Source organism: Syngnathoides biaculeatus, chromosome 13 (genome assembly GCF_019802595.1).
Source record: "Syngnathoides biaculeatus isolate LvHL_M chromosome 13, ASM1980259v1, whole genome shotgun sequence".
Taxonomy (NCBI): Eukaryota; Metazoa; Chordata; class Actinopteri; order Syngnathiformes; family Syngnathidae; genus Syngnathoides; species Syngnathoides biaculeatus.
Window position 1 is genome coordinate 22,252,508 of NC_084652.1, and position 19,761 is coordinate 22,272,268.

General features: G+C 41.9%; 1 protein-coding gene across 2 annotated transcripts; it reads left to right on the forward strand.

The window, feature by feature from the left end:
- The first annotated feature begins 597 nt into the window (after positions 1-597).
- Positions 598-18,008, forward strand: trnau1apb (tRNA selenocysteine 1 associated protein 1b). 2 transcript variants are annotated; one of them, XM_061839445.1, is made up of 9 exons: positions 598-789; positions 1,146-1,243; positions 2,204-2,303; positions 3,000-3,052; positions 6,367-6,495; positions 6,919-7,035; positions 12,645-12,945; positions 14,849-14,891; positions 16,574-18,008. In XM_061839445.1, exons 1-9 carry the CDS (start codon positions 754-756, stop codon positions 16,708-16,710), a joined length of 1,014 nt encoding a protein of 337 aa, XP_061695429.1. In that variant the 5' UTR covers positions 598-753; the 3' UTR covers positions 16,711-18,008. The 2 variants fall into 2 exon arrangements, with proteins under 2 accessions (XP_061695429.1, XP_061695431.1); XM_061839447.1 differs by having other exon boundaries at positions 14,852-14,891.
- The last annotated feature ends 1,753 nt before the right edge of the window (positions 18,009-19,761 follow it).

The following is a 19,761-nucleotide window of genomic DNA, read 5'->3' on the forward strand; positions in this document are numbered from 1 at the left end:
GCGCAATATCCACGGAGGGGTCAATTGCAGGCCACAATGAAACAAAGAGCTGCACTCACAATCACACCTCAGGGCAATTTAGAGTGTCCAATTAATGTTGCATGTTTATGGAATTTGGGGGGAAACCAGAGTGCCCGGAGGAAACCCACGCAGGCATGGGGACAATATGCAAACTCCACACTGGCGGGTCCGGCAATGCTTTACCAACTGAATCACTGTTCCGCCCATATATATGATGACAATTAATATGAATTCTGACTTCAGATTTAACATCAGACATTAATTATGATCCCATTATGACATATTATTCCAACCCAAAACGTATGTCGTTCTCTGCAGTCGAATTGTGTCGGTTTTGCAGATTTTTGTGTGACAGTTTACTCTTATATGTATGCTAAATTGTACCCATTAGACTGAAAACGCTAAGAAAACTGTATTAACTAATTTGTAGCTGTGAAAGTTGCCATTCACTCACAGGACACAACGATCAATTTTCCGTTTCCAACCGCGTTTGATATTTGCCAACCTTCACTGAGATGGAGGCGATTTGGTGTTTGCTATTCTGCTCCAATACTCCAGGTGTCAGCATCTTGCAATCTCACTGAATCGTAATAGTAAAAGAAGAAGGCATAACAGACGTGCCAAAGCAACCTTATACGGAAAAATAACCACCAGTCGAGTTGATTTTTAAACATAAGCTGGCTTTAGGACCACCACCAAACTCACAGACAATTCTCCAATTCTGTTAACAAAATGTTTAACAGACAGACGAGTCTATGGATGGGTGATGTATGCTAGAAGTCCTTTCAGTATTTTGCGTTAGCTTAATTGTCATTTTAGCTAAACTAACACTAGCGAACGTGATCCGTTTACTTTTACGTTTTAGCTGGGTGTATGAGGATCATCACGTAAACCAATTTGGGGGCTAGGTTTTTTCCACTATGTTTGTGTACTGTATGTGGCTGTTGAGTACTTAGTCTCATTGCAAATATTTTAGTTTTTTTCTGTGAAGATGCATCACTTCTTTATAACGACCCCTGTCTACGCGAAATAAAAATTTTGTTTCGCTTTGTAACGTTAACTAAATTTGTTTTCGTACCTGATGGTATTCTTGTGCACCCCCCTCCCCTCTCCCCTATGTTTAGTTGGACCCATACATGGATGAGAACTTCGTCAAACAGGCCTTTAGTGCAATGGGAGAATCACCATTTGGAGTCAAAATAATAACTCACAAGATAACAGGGTAGGCTACATACAAAGATTCATGTACCCATGGCAGTGGTTCTCAAACACACCAAGTATCATCCACCATCATTCATTCTCCAGACTGCTTATTACTTAGGTCATGTGCATGCTGAAGCCAAGCTCAACTAACTTTGAACTGATTGCCAGCCGAACACAGGGCACCTATAATTAAACAACTCTTCACACTCAACATTCATACCCACACGTACGGTCAATTTAGAGTTTTCAATTAACTTACCATGCATGTTTTTGGGATGTGGAAGGAAAACAGAAAACCTACACAGACTTGGGGAAAACATGTTAACACCATGCAGGTGAGACCGGATTCGAACCCGGATTCCTCAGAACTGTGTTGCACATGTGTTAAACTTTCTTCCACTGTTCTGCCCCACCAAGTACAAAAAACACTAGACATTAGACAACATTCTACAAATATCACCATCATGACCAACATTAAAGTTAGTTCAAGTAGTAGGCAGAAGTGTCCATCAAAAATGTCATTTAAAAAAACTGAGGTTAGGAATTTGTAACATTCCTAAAGAATATATTGCAGATTTTTAAAATCCACTGTAACACTGTGTACAATTTGAACATGAACCCAGCAATTCAGTGCAGGATTTATGTTTTACTTTATAAAAGTTTCTTTCGGCTTGTCCCGGTCGGGGTCGCCACAGCGTAACATCTCAGATGAATGGTCATATTTGTTTGGCACAGTTTTTACACCTGATGCCCTTCCTGATGCAACCCCTCTTGGGGAGTAGAGGCCCCAATGAGATACAAACTCACAACCCCTGGTTTACCAAACCACTAAAATATATTGCACGAGTTAAACTCGTACATAACACAGTGAGAGTCACATGGGGTTTGTTCAAGTGCAGATGTGCACCCACCACCACATCTTTCATATTGCCTCAACAATTTTTCTTTTCATCCCTAATATTTGTGTCCTGTTTTGCAGCGTTTCTGCTGGATACTGCTTTGTCGAGATGGCAGATGAAGCAAGTGTTGACCGTTGTGTTCAGAGACTTAATGGAAAACTGGTTCCTGGATCGAACCCGGTATGGCCTCATTACAAATTACTTACTATTAACTCTTTAAAATATTGTGCGCGTGAATGCTACTGACCTTCATTTTTCTGCAGTGGTAGTCCCTATCAAAAAAATATTTCATCCTACTTAGTGGATAGTGGAGCTTAATTAGTGAATGTCCTCCTTTTCTTGTATTTTAAAAAAAAAAAAAAAACTTGCTAATAAGATCATTTGAAGTAGCTTATGCTTTGCTTGACTTAAAATAAGACCTGAATTCATTTCCTTTTGTGCTGGCAATTATAACAGATTTTGTTGCATTTATGCATTAACATGTGTTGGCATATGTCCACCATGACAGCTGAGAGTACATTTAAGTGTGAATTAAGTGGAGTTTAAGACAAAATAGTGTCTAGTGTAGTGGCGCATGAAGGTAATGCTACCAAATTACCTGATGAGCTGGCCAAGCTACTGGGCTCTGCTCTTCATGAGCCTTTACCTGCTGAGAGCCTGGTTGCACATGAATAAACTTTGTTTGAAGCCGGTGAATAGAGTCTCTGGTAGCAACTAACTGAGGAATGGTCTAAAGGCTGATCTGGGTGGAGGAGGTATGTAAACTTAAATGACCATAATAACATCTCTCTTTATTCCCAGCAATATCAGTGCTATACTACAGGACTATGCTGAGAGTGCGGTTGGCTTAGTGTGTGTTGTCTCTTTTATTTACAGCCTCGGAAGTTTAAGCTAAACTTTGCCACCTACGGTAAACGGCTGGAGGCAGGGTAAGTTGGGCGAATCTTAGACCACTTATGTCCTTCTGTATCAAGTTATTGTTCTGCAACAATTTGTACAGAGAATAGGTAGGAAATAGTTTGTAAGTCGCTAAGCATTTCCAAAGTCAAAGAAATGGCTAAAATATGTTAACAGAGGTCCCAAAATTCCAAGTAATTGATGCCCCCCTACCCTCCAGGCAGATAAACACTGAAGCTTCAATACGTGCTTCAAACCCTTAGGTCCGATTCCATCGAACCCCTGTTTTGAACCTCGCAACTGACAAATAACCGCAGTAACTGTTTCGTTGCCTGAATCAGCAGTACCCAATGCGTCAATCCCGATTTGGCAAGTCGATCGTCAAAGCAATTTTAGTCGATTGGATGACCACGTGCCAAAAAAAAAAAAGCCTATCACCCATCTGGGCTCTTGATTCAGACGTGGCCAATACACCGATCGCGCATGTCGATTGACTGACAGTCTGTTTGGCCAATCTTGGGCTCTTGTGGCGTCTCACTGCGCATCTGACATATTCTATTTAAGTGATTTATTGATTCATCAAGTATGGTGGTAGTCAGGTTCGGGTGTTGCTTGTGAAATTTAACTCACTTTTCCCAAATTTGTGGCTATTCATAATGGACTTTGTGATTTAACAAAATTTAAGATTCTTTTCCACAGAGGGTCAAAAAGGTTGGTATTTTTTGTGCCTTAATAAATTGAATAGTCATTTGAAACCTGCATTTTGTATTTCCATATGTCTCTGAGTGTTGTTAAAATTGGCTTGATGATTTGAAACCTTTGTGTGTGATAGATGTGAAGACAAAAAAAAAACAAAACAGAAATCGGCGGGGCAAATACTTTTTCAAGACACTGTATGTCTAAGGCAGTTTTCCTGTAACCCTGGCTACCACAATCTGTGATCTTTCAATTTTAGGATATTTGGATCTTCAATTCCCATAACAAACTGTGACTTTCTTTTGATAGTCATTATAGGTCAACTGACAACGTAAAGCATAATTTTTAGTATGCTTTAATAAAAAAAAAAAAAAAAAGTCAAGCGGAATGGACCCATCTGTTTTTTTTTCACCACACATCAGGATATTGTTGTATATGGATTTTTGCATCTCCCGGCATGAAAATCCATTCGAGGCATTTGTGTTGGAGAAGAACCAGGAAGTGATGTTTTTTGCTGTAACGGGGTCGAGTGTTTATATTGGTTTATACCTATTGTACTGGCTAAAAATTACTTTCATCATGTTAGCCAAAATGCTGGCTCGTTGTATTGCTGGATTTTGCCCGAACACTCGGGAAGACGGTTTCACTCTTCACACTTTTCCAAAACACCTGGTTTGTCGTGAGAAATGGATTGCACAGTTGTAAAGGACGAGAGCTTTGTGGGTTCTAAATGACAGGTAGGTGTGTATAGAGCTATTAAAAAAAAAAAAACAGTTGTGGGGGACTAAATGGTCTCTTAGTTTATAGCAGATGTTACGTGTGAATTTAGAATAAATCTTCTTGGTTAAATCGGCAACACTCAACAAAGCACTTTTATTACGTTTAAGACAATTTAATCACACACAATACAATACAACACAAAACAATAACAAAATAAAAGTACAAAGACAGATAAGTAGCATGTAACATGAGCTAACTAGACGTGTAGTCACCAAACTCAAAAAACCTCTCCAAAAGCAGCAATAACAAAAACCTCCATCCGCGTCCGACAACGTAATCCTTGTCTCAGATCGTAATAAAAAAATCTGTCATAACTTCATAAAGTGTGCTGGCGTTGTCCGCCGGCGAACGGCCCGACATTTTAAAGTGCCACTGACATGCCGAGATACATTGTAAAATAGATATGGTGATGAAAATTACATATAGTATTTATTCACTTCAATGTCTGGATGAAAAAGTAAATATAAGCGGAGAGCGTTTCATTCATGTGCAAAGTTACCGAAGTCTCACTCGACATCCAAGTGGGAGCCATAATGCCTGCAACGTCATTTGCAGATGTCACACTGGGTCAGTCGCCATTAACAAGACGCTGTGCCACCTGTTATGAAAGATGAACGAGAGATTTTCAGATTTTTCTGACGCACCTTTTGATACTGAAGCTCATTTCGAAGAAGAGAACATTTCAAAATTGAGTGAAGTGACCGGGGCAATATTACACTATCGTTTCAAGCCATATTTAGACAATTTGCGGATCACTTCTAACAACAGAGTCCCCTGACTGACGGACGAGGAACCCCGAAAAAAAACAAGGAAAAAACAACTGCTTTCACGCCGATAAAACAAAAACACACGAAACCGCCAGTGTGGGCTTCTTGGAAAAAAAAGTCACTTCCTGCTTCTTCTCCAAAACCAATGCCTGGAGAGGATTTTCATGGTAGGAGATACAAAAATACATATACATCATGACGTGTGGTGAAAAAACGCATGGGTCGGTTCTGGCTGCCTTTTTGTCATTAAAAACAGACTAAAAATCATGCTTCATGTCTCAGTAGCCCTTTAAAAAATATCTATGGCTGTCAGTTGACCTTTAATATCTAGTCATATATAGTTAGGACAACCCTAATCTTTTACACTCATCAGCTGGTCCTTCTGAGTGAGTATTTTTTTTAAATTTAGAGTAGTGGAAAGAAGAAATTGGTTCAGTTAAAAAAGTAGAAAAAGTTATATACCTCGATGAAAAATCTGTTTTCCCAATTCCACATAATTGCTCCCTACCATAGTTACAAAAGCATGCACAAACTGACATTATTTTTTTCCTAAATACTCTCGTCAATAACAATATGTACACAGTCTTTCTTAATAGAACATGATCCATCTTAGTGTATGGGCACCAAAGATTTTTCATATCCACTACAGACTCGCTTTCCTTGACCAGTTGAACAATCACGAGCAATAATCCCCGCCAGAATCTACACACAGTAACAATTTTTGCCGTGTTCACGTCAAGTGATGCATAGGGGGTGCACAGCTCAATACATCGTTCATGTGATCCAATCTGGGTACTGTCAGGTGTACAGGTGGAGGAATAATTAAGAGGCCTTGACTGATGTTTCAAATAATGGAACCATTTTTGCAGCACTTGGCCAGATGGTTCACAAAACCGATATATGCCCATTATTAGTTTTAACTAAATTTTAACTAAATATATCACAAACTATAGTCTTATCACCCTTCTAATTTCAAACACTAGTATCTTACCACTTTGCTGCAACAATAAAAAACAACCGCATATAGCTAAGCTAGTACAGTACTAGTACTCTAATATATGCAAGTACACAACAAATAAGTGTTGTTTTTGTACTTCTTCAAGGCCTGATTTCTCAGTGTTTGTGGGCGACTTGGCCTCTGAGGTCGATGACTTCCAGCTCCACCAAGTCTTTAAGAGCTTTCCCTCCTGCAAAGGAGCAAAAGTAGTCACTGACCAGTACGGCTACTCCAGGTACATCATCTTACAGTCAGACTGAGCAGCAACTCCATGTGGATGAAATTTGTACTTGGTTATGGTATATTCTGTTTTGATATAAATAATCAGTAATATAGCATATCTTACACAATAATCTTGTTTCTGTTGTCTAGTAGCTACTGGATAGCATCACAAGAGACCTTGATCCATTTTCTCAAGAAGGCTGAAGAAATGTGTTTTTGCCATTTTATGCTAAAACTATTGTTTTCCCCATATAGGCTAAGCAAGAGCAACTCACAATTCAAGTGATGCTACTTCATGTTAAAAGTAAAACCACAAGTTTCAGTTCTACCATAATAATACCCATCCATATACTCTTCTCAATATGTTGTTTTTCATTTTGAAAGTATGGCGTGTACAGAAGCATGCAGTGGAGTTCTGACTGTTGTTTGCTTGCAGAGGTTATGGATTTGTCAAGTTTGGCGATGAAAATGAGCAGAAGAAAGCTATCGAGGAATGCCAAGGCACAGTGCTCGGGGGAAAACCACTCCGACTTAGTTATGCTGTGGCAAAGATGTAAGATGCGCTTTCGTCTTCAGCAGTATCAATATAAAGCCTTTAATGTCATTCATTATATGACTGTGGATACAACCAAATGACAATTGCTTCTCCACAAGTAGCATCATATTGATCTTTGAAGAGCTAAAGCTGTGCTTTTGGAGTCACATTATTTCATCTAACTTGTCACAAAAAGTTTATAGCTGTACTTCTTGTAATTTTCTATAATATATTAGTATATAAAAATGTTTTGCCACAATATTGCCAGCATTCCCACCCTCTTACGACAAGTCTAATTTGAGCAGCAAAGTGAACAGGGGCAGTACAAATGAACAACTATAAAACATCCAATAGTATCTACTGTTGAAACCAGAAGTTTACATACATATGAAAAGACATGCCTTTTTTTTTCCTCTCTCACTGCCCATTTTTGTTTTGCTAAATGCGACAATATTGAAAGGAGGATGTTTTGGGATGATTTTTAACTGAAAGGAGGATGTTTTGGGATTATTTTTAACTACTTTCTTCAGTCACAAGTTTCTATCCATCCGTCCATTTTCTACCGCTTCTCTGGGTTAGGTGGCGGGGGGAAGTAGATTCAGCCACCTCATCTGGCTCCTCTCAATGCGGAGGAGCCAAAACTTGACACACTCTACACCTAAAGATTCTGTCTATAAAAGTTATGAACAAAATCGGTGATAAAGGGCAGGCTTTGTGGAGTCTAACTCTCACCGGAAACGAGTCCGACTTATTGCCAGCAATGTGGACCAAACTCTGACAGCAGTTGTACAGGGACCAAACCCCCTGTACCCCATACTCCCTTATCCACCCCCCGGGGCCCTGCCACTAAGTAGTTTCTTAACCAACTTGGCGACCTCAACCTTAGTGATAGAAGAGCCCACCTCAGAGCACCCAGACTCATCTTCCTCATGGGAAGGCGTATTGGTGGAATTGAAGAGGTCTTTGAAGTATTCTCCCCACCGACTCACAACATCCCTAGTTGAGATCAGCGGGGCCCCATCCCCACTATACACAGTGTTGACAGGGCATTGCTTCCCCCGTCTGAGATGCCGCACGGTGGACCAGAATTTCCTCGAAGCCGTCCTGAAATTGTTCTCCATGGCCTCACTGAAGTCCTCTCACGCCCCGGTTTTTACCTTAGTGACCACCGAAGCTGCATTCTGCTTGGCCAGCCGGTACCTACCAGCTGCCTCGGGAGTCCCTCAGGCGAAAAATGCCCAATCGGACTCTTTCAGCTTGACAGCAACCCTCAGTGTTGGTGTCCACCAACATGTTCAGGGTTTGCCGCCACAGTAATGGAGGCGCATAACATTGTCCACTCGGACTCAATGTCCCCCTCCTCCCCAGGACGTGAACAAAGTTCTTTCAGAGGTGGGAGTTGAAATTCCTTCTGACAGAGGAATCTGCCAGCCGACCCCCACAATACGTTTGGGCTTTCATGTCGGACCGCCATCTTCCCCCACCATCGGAGCCAACTCACCATCACGTGATCAGTTGACAGCTCCACCCCTCACTTCACCCGAGTGTCCAAGATATGCGGTGGCAAGTCCGATGACACGACCACAAAGTTGATCATCCAGCTGCGACCTAGGGTGTCCTTGTGCCAGGTGCACATGTCAGAATCAGCTTTACTGGCCAAGTGTGTAAAAACACACAAGAAGTTTTTCTCCTGTAGTCGGCGCTGCCCTGGTACGACATTCAGAACAAGGAACAACATAGCAACAAGAACAAAGAACAATAGACATTTCTATCCATAGGAACCCTTATGCCTGAACATAGTGTTTGTTATGGACAATTCATGAAGAGCACAAGTCCAGAAACAGAACACCACTCGGGTTCTGATCGGGGTGGGGGTGGGGGGGGGGGTTCTTCCCACTCACACCCTTACAGGTCTCATTGTCATTGCCCACGTGAGCATTGAAGTCCCCCAGCAGAATGACGGCATCTCCAAAGGCTCTCCAGCACTCCCTCTAAGGACTCCAAATAGGCTGGGTACTCTGAACTGCTGTTTGGTGCATAAGCTCAAACAACACTCGGGACCCGTCCCCCTACCTGAAGGTGGAGGGATGCTGCCCTCTCATCCACCTGGGTAAACACCGTACAGGCCCCTTGCCGAGGGGCAATAAGTATACCTACACCTGCTCGGCGTCTCTCACTGTGGGCAACTCCAGAGTGGTACAGAGTCTGACGATATCTAGTCGGAGCTTCTCGACCTCACGCACCAACTCTGGCTCCTTCTCTGCCAAAGAGGTGTCACTCAATGTCCCTAGAGCTAGTTTCTGTATCCGGGTATCAGATCTCCAAGGTCCTCGCCTTTGGCCACCGACCAGCTCCCCTATGGCCCCTCTCACAGGTGGTGAGCCCATGGGAAGGGAGACCCACGTTACCCTTTCGGGCTGTGCCCGGCCGAGGCCCTTGGGTGCAGACCCGGCCACCAGGCGCTCGCCTTCAAGCCCCACTTCCAGGCCTGGGCAAGGGAAACCAAGATCAAATTTCTATATTCATCAAAGGGGTTTTGGAGTTGTACTTTGTCTGGTCCATCACCTAGGACCTTTTTGCCATGGGTTACCCTACCAGGGGCATGAAGCCCCAGATAACTTAGCTCCTAGGATCATTGGGACACACAAACCCCTCCACCACGATAAGTTGACAGCTTGAGGAGGGGGTCACAATGTACTTACAATTCATTTGTATTCAGTTCTGTTGGGTTTGTGATCTGTGTCTTGAGACATTTTATCAAGGCTCAATCAAGTCAGTTTTGCTAATTTCTTCTTTTGAGGAGAAACTTTGTAACTTTTCAATTTTTTTGCAGGTTATTTATACATTGATCCATAGAGGTTTAGTCAATAAAGGTACAACAATATAACGGGAGTTGAATATAGGGTGACGGCTATCAAATAACGTAGTATTTAAGTATCCAACTGGAAACTATTGAATAATTTGTATTTGGATAAAGACCAATTAGAGACCAATTATGGATAAAAAGAGAGAAAACCTTTCACTTAAATAACAAACGACGAATGAAGTTGCTTTTTAGACAACATTTTTTATTTCTTAAATTAACACTGTTCATAAAAGATAAGGTTTTAATCAAAAAATTTTGTTTAGGTACATAACCCATTTTATTGTTATTCACCTTTGCCTAGTTTTCCACCTACATGATGCAAAGTTTAGCAACTTACAGTTTAAATGTTAGTACATGCTCTCACCCAGTGCCTAAACTGAGCAAAACTTAGAAGCACCCATTATTAAGTAATGTTATGGCTGCATTATACTGTTTCACCTACCACCACCAGTAATAAACCACAATTTGTCAGCAGTCATGATTAACAGAAACTAGCAAGGTCACGACTGGCTAGTTCATCTGCCTCACAGTTCTACAGTTCCAAGTCCAAATCTAGTCTCGCCTTTGTGGAGGTTGCATGTTCTCTCTGTGCCTGCATAGGTGTTCTCTGGTTACTCCAGTTGTCTCCTACATTCCAAAAACACGGATGGGAGGTTAATTGAAGACTCTAAATTGCCCGTAGGTTTAAATCTGAATTGAGAATAGCTGTTTGGTCATTGTGTGCGCTATGATTGACAGTAAACCAGTTCAGCGCGCACCTTGCCTCTCGCGTAGTCAGCTGGGATAGGCTCCAACAGATTTGCCGCCTTAGTGAAAGTTGATGGCTGTATAGGTGACTTGCAGGTGACGTCACATCCGTTTTGAATTTTTTCTGGCTGCCATATTGGGAGGTCTCATTTTGCTGGTTACATTAGATTACATAAGACGCTTTTTGACTTTGACTTTGAGACGATGGTGCACACGTGTTGTGTTATTGGCTGCTATAACAAGTTCAGCAAAGAAGGGAACAGACGGTTTTTCCAATTTCCGAAAATAATTATACACCAAGGACCCCAAACAGAAGAAATGTCGAGCAAACAGCAAGCAAAGTGGCTCAGTAATATCTCGCGTGCAGATCTCACTCGTCCCACAGTTTCAAGTCGTGTGTGCAGCGATCACTTCATAAGTGGTAAGTTTAAGCCTAGTATTGTACTTTGACCATATCTTCCTACCGCTATTTTTACATGTATGTGTTCGCTGTGTTTTATATTACAAGACTAACGGTGTTTGATAGGTCTACATGTATATGTACATCCAACTCGGCCGCTGATCGAAATCGGCCGCCAGTGACAGGCTTTTCATCTACAGTTTAGGATACAAACGTATGGATGTGTGTTGTGCGTTTGCTGTCTGTTTACTGTCTGTAAACGTCAAATTATTTTCAAGAAGGAAATATACCATATATATATATATTAAAAACAACACGAGTATGCATGTAGCACCTACCACCTACCAGGGCATCATTCACACTAGCCTTAATACAACAGTAGTGGCTTTCTATATGCTGACCTTTGAGTAAGGCAAACGTGAACAAATAGAAAGCCGCTAGTGTTGTATAAGGGCTAGTATTACTATTAGGGCTAGATTCAGACATTCACGCTATAATTTGTAAGTACTTAGTAATTTACACCTTGTACATTTTAATTGTCACTTTACTCAATGCTCCTTCAAATAAATTTAAAAGATGGTGTAATATTTATTTGTCATGGATCTTTTTCCTTAATCGGTCCAATTTGTCTGACCTGAAAAGGCCAACATGGCTAAGCAGAAACAACAACAACAGTGAATTACACACTCTATCCCGGGTGATTACAAGTTACTTACTCGGGCAACGATTAAAACCTTTTCTTCAGACAACGTTTTGAAGAGGACACTCTGAATCCACCCGCTTACAACGTAATTGTAAGCCTCCAAGGACTTGTAGGCCTTCATCTGTTGTTTAGTAAGGCTGTTGGTTGTAAGCACCAAGTAGTTCACAATGTCGGGGTATTCCACTCTCGGCCAACATTTTTCAGTCGCAAAATCAGCCTTCGATAGACTATACGGGTCCAGATCCTCACATAAACTGATTTTCTGCCTGTAGTAGGGTTTCAGATCAGCCGACAGATCCTCGAAATACTTGGAAAACGCCATAGAAAGTGCAGATACAATGAACGCGAAGCGAAACTTTAAGAACTGTTTACAACCAAATGGCCGACGCACAAAAAATTCTTACCCACAATGCACTTGCTCTGAAGTTGTGCAAGTGACCTATAGCCCTCCGCAACGGTAATGTTATGGTAGCAAGTTAGATAAACGTCATTCTCACTGATTTGCATGGTTACCTTGTCTTGGGTCCTATGGTGCAGCTTTATATTTGTGTGTTCAGCAGTCCATATTACAATGATTATATGCCATGGGTGCTTGCATTTCAATATGAAATGCTCCCACACTTTTGATGTTTTCTGTCTTTTGCTCTTGCATTTTCCTCTGTGTACTTCTTCCTTCATCACCTGTTGCTGAAAACCAAGCTTTGCCTCACTTCTGCCTTGGTCACTTAATCGAGTTGTCACACCCGAGCGTTATTCACACTTTTGCTTTTCAATGTGTTTCATGAGGCACAAAATGTCAATTTTGACTCACAACTTGCAAATGGAAACCACTTTTAAGCCTGATTTATTGTCAATTCTTTCTCTTGAATTAACATTACTTTTTTTTTTTTTTTTTTCCATCTACTCTGCAGCCCGAAGACTAACACCTGGGCGGGACAGAGTCAGAATTACCAGAGCAACTACAGCCAGCCGCCATCCAGTTATTATGGGAACCCCAATGGTGGGGCTCAAGGTTACTACCCTCAGTGGGGCAACTATGATCAATACAGCAGCTATAACAATGGTGGCTACAACAACGTCTATAATAGTGGATACAACAGTGGCTATAACTACAACTACGGCCACTATGGTTGCCCCCCACCCAATCATATGGTGCCGCCACCCCCTATTGGGTTGCCTCCCCCGTCTTCTTATGTAACAGGAGATGTACAGGTATGTGAGTTTCGGAGACACTGCTTCTCAAATGAAGTCATCAAAGTACTTGGATAGTGTTGACTGAAAATTTGTCTTGACTGAGTTTTGTTTAGTTCATTACAAGGACTTCAAGCCATGGTCAAGTACCTAAGTACTAATAACATCACCCTCTGACTTATCAATAAATAAGCCTGTCATAATAATTAGGATATCGACATAGTGTTCCATAAATAAAATGTACGTGATAAATTTCCATTTTTTTGTGTCGTTGTGCAGTTTACACCGAAAGCGGATAGAGAGTTGGACAGATATATCATTAGCTGGACTGGTGTCTGCTCTGTCCAATAGTCACTGTGGCGATGTTGTTTAAAAATGTCATGTTTTGCGTGCTAGTCAGCAATAAAAACAAAGGAAAGTTAACAGTTTATTAAGCATAACTTTATTGGAGCACATTATTCAGCCAGTAGTTGATTACAGTGAATAAATCTGATTGGCAGATGAAGGATGTATCTCCTGTTGTTTTACCAGACCAACTGGACCAGTCTGTGACTTGGGGGTGGGCCTTATTTTTGACCATTTCTGAGGCATTCTTGTTTGTATTATCCTCTTTTTGAGGTGTCCCGTAATCGTGGTGGAGGGGTTTGTGTGTCCCAATGAGCCGAGGAGGTAAGTTGTCCAGGGCTTCACGCTCCAGATGTGGTCACCCAGGGCAAAAAGGTCCAACGTGAAGAACTAGACAAAGCAAAGCTCCATAAACCTCTATGACTAGTAGAAAAAATGGATCTACGTTTCCCTTATCCAGTCACAGATTCTCTTGCACTCTCGAGTTGCCCACAGTAAGAGGAACCAAGCAGGTGTGGGTATACGTTTTTGTCCCCCGGGTCAGCGGCTCCACATTGGTGTTCACTCTAGTGAACAAAAGGGGAGACATGAGTCCTCGAGGGTGCACGGGACTTCGCCCAACCAGTCTACGTGTTTTGTTGAATTGGAGACGGCTTTCGATCTTCTCTGCCTTTTGCAAATGATATGGCTTCAACCAGCCATGATCTCCAACTTTCACTGGAGCGGTTTGCAGCAGTGTGTGAAGTGGCTCGTATGAGAATCAACACCTCGAAATCTGAGACCATATCCTCACTCAGACAAGGGTGGCGTGCCCTCTTTAGGTTGGGGATGAGATACTGCCCCGAGTGGAGGAGTTCAAGTATCTTGAGGTGTTGTTCACGAGTGAGGGAAGAATGTAACACGAGATCGAGAGGCAGATCCGTGCAGCATCTTCAGAGATCTGGACTTTCTATGGCTTTGATGTGGTGAAGAAGGAGCTAATTGGAAAGGCAAAGCTCTCAATTTACTGATCAATCTACATTCCTTCCCTCACCTATGGTCATGAGCTGTGGGTTGTGACCGAAAGAACAAGATCCCGGATACAAGCGGTCGAAAATAGTTTCTTCTGCGGGGTGTCCGGGCTCTCCTTTAGAGAGAGCAAGAAGCTTGGTCATCTGGGAGGGGATCAGAGTAGAGTCACTGCTCCTCTGCATTGAGATTACCCAGAATTAGGTGGTTGAGGCATTTGATCCGGATGCCTCCTGGGAGGCTCCCTAGTGAGGTGTTCTGGGCATGTCTCACCGGAAAGAGAGACCAGGGATGACCCGACTCATGCTGGAGTGACAACATCTCTCACCTGGCCTCGGGATCCCCGCAGAAGAGCCAGACAAAGTGGCTGGGGAAAGGGAAGTCTGGGCACCCCTGCTAAAGCTAGTGCCCTCATGACCCGACCTCGGATAAGTGGTAGAAGATGGATGAATGGAAGGATCTTTGTATTTCTAAAACCATATTGTCCTAAATAATTATCGTGACAGGCCTAGCAATAAATATGTTCATAACTTAATGTATCGTCATATTCTTTATATCCTTTGACCCTCAGCAGAGCCCAGAAGAGACTGGAGATGTTGAGGATTCTACCGAAGGTAATGAAAACTTTTGTTGCTCACTTTTATTGTGCGATGTAACAGTTTATAGACACTGTTGAAGCCTATGTCTGATTACAACTTTGTTGGACTTTTTAAAGGCGACCTTATGTATTTAGTCACTGATGGTGTAGTAGTCCATTTGCCTGACTTTGATGGGGGCAGAGTGGGTTCTATTGTCACTCAGACTGAATGTGTGCGCGAGTGGATGGCTGCGTCTATATGTGATGGCTGTGTCTATATGTGGCCTGCAACTGACTGTTGACCAGTTCAAGGTATAGTCCACCTTTCCCTCGAAATCAGATGGGATAGGCTCTATCATCCCAGTACCCAGTACCACCTCAACAAAGTGTTGGTACTGTGGGAGCCCAAAAATAAACTCTTGCGAACATCCAAAGCATCCATTCAAAGACACACAGCCATATACAGTATGTCCCAACGTTAAAAGCTATCACCAGTTGAGCTAAGCTAGTCAAAAGCTTGTCAATATTAGTTCATGTCGAAAAAGTCAGTCAGCACTCAGAAAGTAATTTTTTTCATTTTTTTTTAAAAAAGAAGCTAGTAGTATGTGTGCTATGTTAGTCCTTGCTTTATTGGAACCCCATGTGAGAGAACCTGTTTCTTACAGGCGTATGAGTGTCAGTTTTAAAAATGTCCAGACAAGGTGTTATGATTGTCTACATTAACAAACACACACATGTATACCTGTATACATATATATTTATTTATTTTTTGTGCCACTTATCCTCACAAGGGTCGTGGGAGTGATGGAGCCTATCCCAACTATCTTCAGGCAAGAGGCGGGCTACACCCAGAACTGGTTGCCACACAATCGCATGGCACATGTAAACAAACCATTTCCATTCACAATCAGTTGAGAGTTTCCAGTTAATGCATGTCTTGGGACGTGTGAGGAAACACACGCAGGCACGGGGAGAACATGAAAACTCTACACATGCGGGGCCAGGATTGGAAGCCCGGTCCTTCAAACTGTGAGGAGAGTCAATCATGGGTTGTTGTTGAGGAAAGGATTCATATACACAAAATCAAAGTGGGAACATCTGGTTGTGGTGGAAGAATGTTTTACAGCCCCCTTTCCCACTTCCGGTGTTCTGGCTTCTCTCTTGTTATCGCGTCCATTCCCTCGGCGCATTGGGGAGACATTGCAAACAAACCATGCCATCTTCTATGTTGGAGGAGCTTGACCACCTGAGCAACTTCTCAAGTGTGATTGATTTGGATTATGATTAGTTGTGTTCAGAATATTAGTGTTTATCAATAGAAGTTTACATAAATGGAGCCTTTTTTTCTACACCAACATGTAACTACATGTGTATAAACCTTTGTGCAACTGACTGTGCTTGAGTTTTTGGTTTTCGGTGAATCAGTGACTGAATATTTTGTTGTGTAACTGCAGTTTCTGAAAAGTGCTTCATACCTGTGTTGCATGGAATTGACTTGAACTCTTTACTGCTTATACGATTGGATTGCATTTCACAGTGTGTCTGTAGTTCCTGAAAGTGTAAATGTGAAGCCAAGCAATCTCGATTTTGAGCTTTCCTCTTATTCACAACACAACTGTACTTGTTTATACAGTGCTCCTTCGGAAGTAATGATAATATATGTGATTGTTATTAAATGTGATTGTGCTTTGTTGCTTATTCTTCTGTGGTGTTTTACAGTGCCCTTCCAAGGATGTGACGTGGACCAGTGGAACACAGATTTTATTCAGCATAGCGAGGAGCTCTATAACGCCTTGATGGATTGTCACTGGGAGCCGCTGGACTCCTATGACTCTGCAATACCTTTACTGTCTTGATAAATTAGTCCTCAAGTCCTTCCTCAAACTTCACCCACAATCTCTAATTGGTTGTCCAGGATCTCTGTACCTGTTTTCGCCTGCCCAAACATTGAGCCCACATGCAGCTCTGAAGTGTCATCAAATAGTGCAGTGGTTTTGAAACTGGGAGTACCCCGGGTTACAATTCTTTGTGTCACTTACTTAAAATATTTAAGCCCCCCCACCCTGGTGCAGAAAGTTTCATCTCCAAAAACGGGGGCATCCTAAAACTACTGAAATAGTTCAACTTGATTGTTCTTTACGATTCGGAGAGTGTCACAATGTGGAGTGACATTACCCCTCTTGACACAGAGGGTGTGGGTCATTTGGGCACAAAATACTGAGGTCACCTTGTTTCTTTCACGTTTCTTGTTGCACTGCACATGGAGGTATAAATTTGTATTATAAATTGATGTTGAAAAGGTCACATAAAACAAGCGTTCCTATTGAGCTTTAGATACTTAAAATGGCATGGTTATTAATTGGTATGTACTGAAAACAGTGCATAGAATCATAGTAGTGTTCAAAATAATGGCAGTCCAATGTGATTTTACGAGATTAATCCAAATTTTCAGTCCAATGTGACTAACCAGATTAATCCACAATTTCAGTATATTTTTTATTGCTAAATGTCAAACAAGTTACCAGTAGGTGCAGTAGATTTGCAGAAAACCAGAAAGACCCAGCATTTATATATACACACTCTTAAACCAGATTAATCCACATTTTCAGTATATTTTTTATTGCTAAATGTCAAACAAGTTACCAGTAGGTGCAGTAGATTTGCAGAAATCCAAAAAGACCCAGCATTTACATATACACACTCTTAAGGCTGTGCAACTGGGCAATTTGTTGAAAAGAGTGTGTTAAAAATTTGTTTTAACACACCCCTTTCAACAAATTGCCCCATTGCAGTCTTAGGAGTGTATATATCGGGAATGCTGGGTCTTGTTAGTTTTCTGAGAATTTGTTTGACATGTAGAAATAAAAACGAAATAGTAAATGTGGATTAATCTGGTTAGTCACATTGGACTGCTATCATTTTGGACACTACTGTATAATTTGATTTTAAAGTAAGTAAGCAGGGTTGCCGTCTTTACGAGAGACTGAGAAGCGGTGTCATCCTGTTTCTTTGAGAAATTGAACGTCCCAGCTGAGTTATTTTAGGATGTCATGTCTTCATCACCAACTGTTATTTGGGGTGACTATTTTGTAAACTGTATATAGATGTATCTTTTCTGGAACTGTTTGATCAATTAAAAAAAACTTTAAAAGGATCTCCTAGCCTACTCATTTCAGATGGAGTTGATGGTAAAGTGGGTAACAATGAGGGTCATCACTAGTGGTAATGTACCTGTACAGTGGATAAAGTATTCAGACCTCTGTAAAAAATTTTTAGCTTTGTTATATGGCAGCTGAAAAGCACCGACCAAAGCATGATTCTTCATGCTTCACTCTAGGGACAACTGTGTATTGGACAGCTGATGAGCAGTACCTGATTCTCCTGATACATACCATTTAGAATTAAAGGAAGACTCTCCCCAAAATTATAGGAATTGGAGCACACATTAAAAGTTAGAAGATGAGGGTTCAGTGTTTCTTTTAATGCCAGCATTATCCACAGATTGCACACGTGCATCACCGTAAATAGAAACCGGGAAGTGCTGTGTGCTTACACGTATATATCCGTCCATCCATTTTCTTAGCTGCACTTTAGTCGCAGGAATGCTGAAGCCAATCCCAGCTGTCAATGGGTAGGAGGCACGTTTACACACACGCAGAGACTGGGAGAACATGCAATCTCCACACAGGGGGGTCTGGGATTGAACAGCTGCGCCACCGTGCCGCCTCTTGTTGCTTATACAGTACCAGCACGAAAGGCTATAGGCTATAACTTCAGTGAAGAAAATAAGTATTTGAACACTGCTATATTGCAAGTTCTCCCTCTTAGGAGGGGTCTAAATTTTCCTTGTAGATGCATGTCCACTGTGTGAGAGATATTCTAAAAAGAAAAATCCAGAAATCTGAAATGTATTATTTTTTTAACGATTTGTGTGATACAGCTGCAAATAAGTATTTGAACACCTGTCTATCAGCCAGAATTCAGACCCTCAAATAGCTGTTAGTCCGCCTTTAAAAGTCCATCTCCACTCCATGTATTATCCTGAATCAGATCCACCTGCGTGAGGTTGTTAGCTGCATAAAGACACCTGTCCACCCCATACAATCAGTAAGACTCAAACTTGTAACATGGCCAAGACCAAAGAGCTGTCCAAAGACACCAGAGACAAAATTGTACAACTCCACATGGCTGGAAAGGGCCACAGAGAAATTGCCAAGCAGCTAGGTGGAAAAAAAGGTCCACTGTTGGAGCAATCATTAGAAAATGGAAGAAGATAAACATGATGGTCAATCTCAATCAGAGTGGAGGCCCATGCAAGATATCACCTTGTGGGGTCTCAATGATCCTTAGAAAAGTGAGGGATCAGCCCAGGACTACACGGCAGGACTCCACCAATGACCTGAAAAGAGCTGGGACCCCCGTTTTCAAGGTGACTGTTGATAATACACTAAGACGTCATGGTTCGAAATCATGCATGGCACTGAAGGTTCATCTGCTTAAACGAGCACATGTCAAGGCCCGTCTTAGGTTTGCCAATGACCATTTGTATGATACAAAGGAGTCATGGGAGAAAATTTTGTGGTCAGATGAGACCAAAATAGAACTTTTTGGTCATAATTCCACTCACCATGTTTGGAGGAAGACGAATGATGAGTTCCATCCCAAGAACACCATCCCTACTGGGAAGCATGGGGGTGGTAGCACCATGCTTTGGGGGTGTTTTTCACCACATGGGACAGGACGACTGCACTGTATTAAGGAGAGGATGACCACGGCCATGTATTGTGAGGTTTTTGGGAACAACCTCTTTCCCTCAGTCAGAGCATTGAAGATGGGTCGTGGCTGAGTATTTCAACATGACAATGACACGAAGGACACAGCCAGGAAAACCAAGGAGTGGCTCCGTA